The sequence below is a fragment of the Solanum dulcamara genome, chromosome 1 (genome assembly GCF_947179165.1).
Source record: "Solanum dulcamara chromosome 1, daSolDulc1.2, whole genome shotgun sequence".
NCBI lineage: Eukaryota > Viridiplantae > Streptophyta > Magnoliopsida > Solanales > Solanaceae > Solanum > Solanum dulcamara.
The window spans coordinates 4,010,749-4,019,576 of NC_077237.1; the positions used below are offsets into that span (position 1 = coordinate 4,010,749).

Consider the following 8,828-nt stretch of genomic DNA (forward strand, 5'->3'; position numbering starts at 1 on the left):
TATATAATTAACCTAACTACTTAATAATTGAATAGAAATATAATCAAAATTTAAAGTATTTAATTAAAATATATTATTAAAAAAGTTGAATTATTTAATTGAAACATAATCAAGACTGGTCGGGGTGGTTGTGTGTGTTGGAGCTGGAACTGGAGCTGCTCTTTTCATCGGTAAACGATAAGAAGGGTGAAGAAGACGAAAAGAGCAAAAATCAAAGTAACCCCACAAGAATGGATGGACTGAAGAAGCTAGAAAATGTACAGAAAATTATATAAATGATGGAGTCTCACTGTATCATTAGCTCTTCTACCAACACCCATAATGCCAGCTCTCTTCGTTTTCTTGCAGATTTAGTCCTTCTTTTGTAAATTTTCCTTCTTTTTTGATTCTTGAATTAGTTTTTAGGCTCAATTTGCAGTATGTATGTATATTTTTCTTGTATGGGGGTGAAATGAGTTCAAATGAAGTGGAATGGGTATAGAGAATTGAAATAGCTGACCCCAATTAGTTTGGGATTGACGTGTTATTGTTGTTGTTGTTGTTGTTTTTAGGAGTTAGGATCAAGATTTCTGTGGGTTTTGATGCATGCTGAAAGTTAGTGACAGTAATGAAAAACTGAAACGGGAATTTGGGAGTTGAAAAGTGAATAAAGAAAGGAGCTTTGATGTGGTTATGTTGTATTGAGTTGAAAAATTGAACTTTAATCTATATTTTTTACACCCTCTCAGAGTTCTTGTGAAAACCATTTTATTATTGTTAGTTATGCAACACTTCCTCATAGGATCATGAAAGCAGACTCCTTTAGCTAGGTGTTACTTTACTAATTTGATATCAGAGTAAACGGAACTAATGTCTAAAACCTCTTGAATTTTCAGGTAGATCGTTTCTTTAACAGCTAGATATTAAGTTATAGCAGGACTAAGTATCCTCCAATAGCTTCAGCCCCTTCTAGTGAAAATCTTTGTCACAATTTGAGTTTGTGCTTTCAATGAGACTTGCTTAGCTTGTTTATTTCTTTCTCCTTCACCAAGAAAGTTATCTAGTAAGCAAGATCATTATGTAACTTACTGCCCATTTGAGGCCATTTCATAGAAGAAGACCAAATGGGCTTATGTTTTCCGTTCTAGCTGGACGCAGAGTGACCCTGTCTATTCTTCCCCCAAATGTGGCTAACTCGGCAGCTATGATAGATCATTATTGACTTTGTAACTCTTCAGAGGAAGAGTGCTTTTGTACACTGTTTGTAAATTGCCAAATCATAATGGAGTTAGGATAACTGATACATACTCCAACCAATTCAAGATGTAGATAGTCATAATTGCCGACTGTGAGAGGAATATGAAGGCTCTGAAAGAGAGATAGTAATTACATCTCGACCTCTAACCCTAAAGAAGGCTGAGCCACCTTCATTTTAATGCCTTCAGATATATTTCAGGGCTGATTATTTGGCGGTACAGTCGATTGGTTGTGTTTCTCTTTTATTGGATCCTTTGTACTGATTTTAAGTTGGTCGGTGTGTTTCTCCTTGTGTAACTATATGGGTATTGCTACATCAGGATGTACACTAAGAGTTGTTCTCTACTTTCTAGTCGCTTTCTAATATCATTCATATATCAATGAAGGTATCACGATGCTGTGAACTTGACATTTGTGCCAAGTGCCAAGTGATTATTGACCATGTGCCAAAGGTTTGCATCGAATTCTAGAAGCTCTTTCAATTGTGTGAGAGGCTGCAGTGAACATACATATTGTTTCTTTGGCAGTTTTCACATACTTTCCTTGAGGAAGCATTGCAGTGTGCTAGTGAGCAAGGTGTGTTCTACAGAACCAGAGTCATGCACAATACATTTCTTTGGTTCTGCTTCACTTCTTTTCATCCCTTGAGATTTTGGTCCTTTTATTTGTGTAATTTATTTCCTTGGAATTTTTATAAAAAACTTGTATTGACTAGATCCTGAAAATTACTGATCCAAAAAAAGCAAAAAAAAAAAAAAAAGGGAATTCAAAAAATCTGATTGTTTTGTTTCCATCTTACTTGTTAAATGTGTTCTTATGGAAATGTTTTGGGATTTTGATGCCTTTTGCTTGGTGATTTCCTACACAACATGAAACATATCTTGTTCAAATATGCTATTAGTTTGTTAATTTCTTTGTGTACAATTACAGGTGCTACTAGTATAATTCAATCTTTGACCTTCCCCCTTACATTTGTATCTATTGCTCTCTTTCTCCCCATAATTTCTCAAAAAGTAGGTCATGCCTTACAGAAGCACGAGGTTTCTATCTTGGTTGATTTATGATAAACCTACATTAGTAACTCACTATGAATTGAGCGCAAATCAGAAAAAGTAGAAGGAATTGGGGGAGGGGGTTGACAAAACCTTTACTTTGAAATCTGATGAGCCAAAATACCACAAGCTTGTCATATCAGCTGGAGGCATTTCAGTAGTAATAAAAACATATGAGATTTTCCAGTTCCCCGATATTCACGTGAGAGTGTATTGTTTTTCCTGTAATTAACTTGCTTTTTCTTTTTACGCGAGCAAAGGGAATTAGCTTGTTTTCTCCTTTAACTTACTTGCAGGTGTTGAACAAATGGTAAATACTGGTCCAGTTGATTGTGGTGATAAGGTTATACCCAATCCATCTAAAATGGGATCCGAAGATATGCCAATGATTGGACTTGATGCTATGCAACGAGCTAATTCTACATTAGAAGATTTTGTGAGTATTTATTTTCCTTGAGGATCTTAAGGATTGCTGTTTATATTACCATTTTTGGTCTGTGGACATGTCTCAGTACATTGCTGGCAAACAATCCAAGGTTCTGAAGATAAAATTCGCAATTGACCATAGGTTTTTGCTGTCTTCTTTGTATGTTGGGGAAATCATCGTAATCAGCTTGTCGGCAAGTTGATATTCGATTGTACAGTGAACATCTCATCAATCTAGGACTGAATGGTTTGAAAGTTGTAGCATCTTTTTTCAATTCATATTACTCCACTAGTACTTATGATGTCGTATCAGTTGTAGTTCTCACCTCTGAACAAGTTATGCTGCTTAGGACTTGTTCAACTGTACTTAATATAGGGTGGTTTGGTAGTTTTCAAACTCATCTTTGTTACTATCCTCATTGTAGTAATAAGAAGTGGATAAATGAAAAGGTTGGTGGCTTTAACTGTGGTGCATGTTGGGTTGGTGAACAAGATAAAGCAAATGCATCTTCATCAAATAAAGATTTGTCCTATTTGTGGTAAATGCCTGAGACGATGAGACTCTAGATGAAGGTTATCATCTTACTAATTATCCTACATTCATATTGGTTAAAATGGGACAGATTGATAAAGACAGCTGTCTAAAATATCCCAGGCATTAATTTAAATTGGGGGAATTGTATGAAGCTGCTGAAAAAATTACAACAACAGCAACAACATATCCAGTAAGATCCCAAAAGTGGGGTTTGGGGAGGATAGGGGTTTACGCTGACCTTATTCCTACCTTGTGTGAGGTAGAGATGTTGTTTCAGATAGACCCTTGGCTCAAGAAAACTGCTGGAAAAATTAGTGCTGCTATATATATAATGTTATCAAGGATTAAGGATAAATAGAATGGATAATTAAAAAAAGAAGATAAAATGGAACTAGCTAAAAACTTAGAAGTACTTATTATTTCTTATTCTATTCAAGAATAACCTTTTACCAACATCTGATAAGAAAAACTATACAAAAAAAAAAATTAACTATGAAATGAAGAATATCCGCTTAGATGAAAGTAGGCTTGGGATCATTCATCTGGTCATGCACTTTTGCATCCATAGGCAGGATGACTGTCGTAAGTCATCTTGATGCCTTCACATTCCTTAACCAAAGGAGCACTTGAACTTTGGCCATAAAGAGGCTCCATTCTATAAGCTATTATTGATAATCCAACAAACTGGCTTCTCGCATTTGGTGACTACCTTTTAAGCATATATTGAAGGCAATTCTCTTCTTTCTTTGTGCTAGATCCTTCTAGCTTGGAATAACTGAGAATGATCTTATGTTCTTAACCTTTATAATACCTGTCGCAGGTCTTTATCCCCTTCTAGCCTGTAAGAACTGAGAATGGTGTAATGTTCTTAACCACTATAATTCCTAACCTTTACTCTTTAGTTAAACCATTGCATTCCAGTTGTCCAATTTGGCTTAGTTTCTCAAACATCTTATTGTAAATTCATCCTTTGTCCTTACTCTGAAATCATATTGGAAAATTCTGCATGTATGCTGACTTGCAAGGCTGGGTTAATTTCTCTTTAACATCATGCATCAAATTATTTATGTTGGCCGACCAAATTTTCTTCTTTTTTATTGTTCTAGGACCTTTAGAAATAATAAGCTGATGTTGGTTTCGTGTGCCAGTGCAGGTCTTATTTTATGTTTCACAAAATGGATCCTCACCAACCGCAGTGTATGTTTAGATACCTACCGATACTTTCATTCACTGAAAGTTACATTTATCAGGTAGGGATACTGACAGGCTGCTGATCATTTTGGTTTGAAACACTTCTATAAAAGCTTGTTGCACATGACAGATCATGGAATTTCGTTAAATTACTCATCATCTCAACAGGAGATACTTTCCTTATTAACAACTGTGACTTCTTTCCTCTGCTTCGCTCCTTTTTCTCCCCCTTTGCTTTTTTGGGTAAAAGGACACGACAGTGTAAAGATCTATTTCTTTCCCCTTGGGTAGCTAAGAAGGGGAACATCCCAACCTTTTTCTAATTCGTAGATCTTTCTTGATGCAGTTGGATAATTTAAATGAGAAACTGCTGCAGCCATCAGTGGGGATGGGTCGATCATCATATCGTGAATACAGTGTGGTAGTACTACAGGCACATAAGATTCTCATTAATAATATTTTAGGAGCATTTGAGTTGTTACTTGCTTATAGTTGAATCCAATTCCTTATTTCCGTGTGTTCCATTATGTGCAGGAAGCAAAACAAAGCTTGGAACTTACATCTTTGAGAATGATGACCAATGATCCATTTAGACCTCTTTGTATTTTACTTCAGCAGCATGGGCTTTTGACTGACAGGTCTAACTTCTTATAGTTATTTTCCTTTTTATCCTTTTCCATTCTGTTTGTGAAGCTCCAAACCATGCTGGAGTTATTTTTCTCCTTAGGATCATTTCAATAAGACCTTTGCTTACTTAACTTTCACTGACAACTTCTCCAGAAAATCTTTTGAAGACCATTTCACTCATAGAATATCTTTCTGTTTTCTTTTTTTTACCGGTCCCTTTGTTACATCCATTGTTCTGTTTACATTTCCTTTTTGTTCTTTTTTATCAGTTAGTAAGTCATTCGTTTTACCTTTCTTACTCACCCATGTAGTCCTCCCTAAAGAAAGTTTAGAAGAAGGTGATTGCACAGGAATGACAAAGAAAGAGCGCAAAATCTGTCTACAAGATATCTTCTTTTTCTCTCTTTTCCTTTTTCTTTGTCTCCTTGCTTCGTGTGCATGCTCTTTGAAGTTTGATTTCTGTTTTTGTGCTAAAGGTAGTCCTTTTCTAGGGTAAAATACTCTATAGACACTTTGCTGGTCAACTTTCAATTGTTTGGGTTTATTCTTATGCTGCGACTTTTAAGTGTTTGTTCACTTTGTTTAGGGTAAGAGAAGAGTTTAGGAGTGGAGTAGAATATTGGTATCTGGAAAGAAAGCTGTGTCATGCACTTGGGAGTAAACAAGAGGTATTGATTCCTTATACTGAACAAATTGATCAAATTCCACAAGTTTCTTATCTACTATTCCTTTCTGATTAAGATTTACTCAGGATAGTCTTCTTGAATCTAATTATTCAAATGCCATGAACCTCTTAGAGTCGTTAAGTTGTGGTCTTTTCTTTACTTGATTTTCATTAGGTTGTGAATTAGAGTAATAATCCTAACCTATGCATGAATTTGGGTGCGAAAGCAATCTTTAGAATGACATATCCAATATACAGACTCATTTGCCGGATCTATGCTGTATAAAATATAAAAATACCTAATGCATTCTAGCATACTGTCGGCGAAGTTCTATCAAGGATCTATTGACCCAAAGCTGAAAATTTATGGGATAGATATTATCTTGATAAGTGTATTAAACAATAAAGTCATGATCTTTTCATGTGTTTTGGGAAGCTTAAAAAAGCAGTTTCAGACTTTCAGTTGCTCACTTATTTAAAACCGTAATCTATCGTGCCTGAAATGCATGTATATTTGATTTTAGATCGCAAGATTAGCTGACTTATAATCTTTCCTTAAAACTGTGACTCATATCCTCTCTGAGCCCCTATCTTATTTCCATGGATGGTTTTGATCAACGATTCTGTGAACAGATTTCAGTTGAAGATGTCATGAGGGCAATTCATCTGAAGTCCTTTGATTACCGGGTGCTGAATCTTCTGTTGTATCAACTGAGAAGTGAAAAGGTATACTTCTTTAGGAAGTAGTGGTCATTAGTTTCTTAAACATTTTGCTTTGACTAGAAACTTTGTGATATCTTCACCTTTGAAATGTAACTTCAGTATAATTTTCCTTCTCTATAAATTGAAGTATATTGAGAGGTGCTAAAATTGTTTATAATTTGCCATCTTCATATCAAACTGTTGGTTCTTGAGATGACAACAACATAATACCTAGTGTAAATCATACAAGTGGGTTCTAGGGAGGGTTGTGTGTGCGCAAAAGGCAAGAAGAGTTACTAGTTGTGAAGTACTCCATGCATATCATTCCCAGTAGAATTTCTTATTGAGTAGTGCAATAATCAATTGTTTTATGTTGTAATTTGTGAAGTTGATTTCATGTGTATTATTTCCCAATGTAATTTTCTCAATGATTAGTTGATAATTCTTTTAGCCATATGCGTTAATCGTTTTATGTTGTGATTTTGTGTTCATGTGTTTCTTTTGAAACTGTTCTGAAGGTCAATGATATGCATATGGAGTTTTTGTCAATATCGGAGTTCCTTGTGGAGATATCCGATGACTTGTAAGTATCCGGTAAATGATGTTTATTACTTCCATTCTGATAAGAAAAGCTCTTCTGCTTCCCAATTAATACGGGTTCTCTGATTTTTCTGATGTGATAAATCTGAATGATCTTAAATGACTGGATAATGCCAGGTTTGACTATGAGGTGAATCTTTTAATTCTAACGATTTGCTTACCCTCTTAAGGAATTCATGCGGAAAGATGAATTATTCCTTTTTCTTTTTTCACAGGATGATGTGTTAGAGAATAGTTTCAATATTCTGCGCATGTTCAATGGAATTTATGGGGCTTCTGCAGCACCAGTAATGCTGGTAAGTAATTGTGTTTGTTCTGATAAATGCTTTGAACATGGCCTAGTTGAGTCTTCGGAAATAAAGAATATCCGTCTTGGAGCTTCTATTCCTTTTATAGTGACTTTAGTGTTCACAACTGGTTCGTGAAGAGTGCATTTGGGATGTTGTTATAGATCACATAATCTTGTATTTGCTTCAATTGAACTATCTACTTGTGGAGCGTTTAGGAGGATCGAGGACATTTGACCAATTTAGTTTTAGAAATGTCGGATTAAATCTTCCAAGGGGATGCAAACTGTTTAGATTCAACCATATTGCAACAAAATGTTGCAATAAGTACTTGAAACATGAAAGAAAGAATGCTCGAGATTATTTTTTCTCAATGTAGAAGCTAACTGAAGCGAATTCCAGGCAAAAGTTATAACTGAAGCTGAAGAGAAGTATGATAATCTGTTGAAAGCTCTTGATCCCGAGCTTTCTCTGAGCTATCAAAAGAGATGCGAAGAAGCTACTAAAGAAGGTTATATTTTCGCCCATTAATTTTTTAACGAGTCCTTCAACTTTGATCTTTATTATCAGGATTTTGCTCTATTCCTTTAGAATTCGTCCAAAATTTAACTGGCTTCCTTTTGATTATTAGGCGGGAAGACGGCAGGCCCGTCTCTTGGAACATGGTGTATACCTCCTGTTATTCAAGATGAGGAGCTTTATCGATCCAATGTTTTTGAATTCGAAGCCACCAAAAATACTGGAAAACAGTTGCCCTACCAGCCAGAAACCACTAAAATGGTTGCTGGAACAATGTAAAGCTTCATAAACAAAAAACCAAAAAAAAAAAAAAGAGGATCTGGAGGTCAGCATCTAATCCTCCCCACCTACCATCATAGAAGCCTCCCTATCTGTCTCTTGATCCCTCATTCCCCTCAAAGAGGGGCTCACGTCTGATTAGCTAGTTGGGTAGTATTATTCAAGATTGTTACTTTATGTTCGACAACTTGGTGGCAGAGAAGTACCTATACTAGTGGAACGTAGCATGTACCTGGTAGAATAGTCAAGGTGCACGACAAGCTGACTCGGCCACCACCATTAGAATTTTTTTTTATGTTTATTTATCAAAAAAGTTGAAAAGATTGCTACTTCATGTTCTAAAACTAGGAGTTTGGGTATTTTTAAGAATTTTGCTTTTAAGGTTTGTTTTATTATACCCTCTTGTGACTGATGTTACAATTTGTATTGCTGTACATTATTTTATTTCTCGAAGAATGGAGGTTGTGGAGTACACAAATTAGGGTGCAAGGTTAGTAGGCTTCCATACTAATAGTTGTAGTATTTCTCCCGTAGTTTCTTGTCCTTCAATTTTTGTTGCTATCTGATAAAATGCTTTGTCTTGCTTTCTATAGTATCTTATCATGGTTTATTAACTTCCGTTATTTTTCTTGAGCTGAGGGTCTATCAAAAAAACACCTTTCTACCTCCCGAGACAAGTAAGGGGTAAGATTCGTGTACACTCTACTTTT

The 8,828-nt window shown here is 35.5% G+C and overlaps 1 protein-coding gene across 3 annotated transcripts; it reads left to right on the forward strand.

Moving 5' to 3' along the window:
* Positions 1–115: 115 nt before the first annotated feature.
* Positions 116–8,607, forward strand: LOC129898561 (uncharacterized). 3 transcript variants are annotated; one of them, XM_055973151.1, is made up of 14 exons: positions 116–364; positions 1,623–1,688; positions 1,764–1,812; positions 2,585–2,724; positions 4,398–4,499; positions 4,787–4,861; positions 4,975–5,078; positions 5,654–5,735; positions 6,365–6,457; positions 6,952–7,016; positions 7,151–7,163; positions 7,249–7,329; positions 7,723–7,831; positions 7,952–8,607. In XM_055973151.1, exons 4-14 carry the CDS (start codon positions 2,596–2,598, stop codon positions 8,116–8,118), a joined length of 1,020 nt encoding a protein of 339 aa, XP_055829126.1. In that variant the 5' UTR covers positions 116–364; positions 1,623–1,688; positions 1,764–1,812; positions 2,585–2,595; the 3' UTR covers positions 8,119–8,607. The 3 variants fall into 3 exon arrangements, with proteins under 3 accessions (XP_055829126.1, XP_055829120.1, XP_055829135.1); XM_055973145.1 differs by having other exon boundaries at positions 116–257; XM_055973160.1 differs by lacking the exons at positions 116–364; positions 1,623–1,688; positions 1,764–1,812 and adding an exon at positions 1,935–2,490.
* Positions 8,608–8,828: the final 221 nt, after the last annotated feature.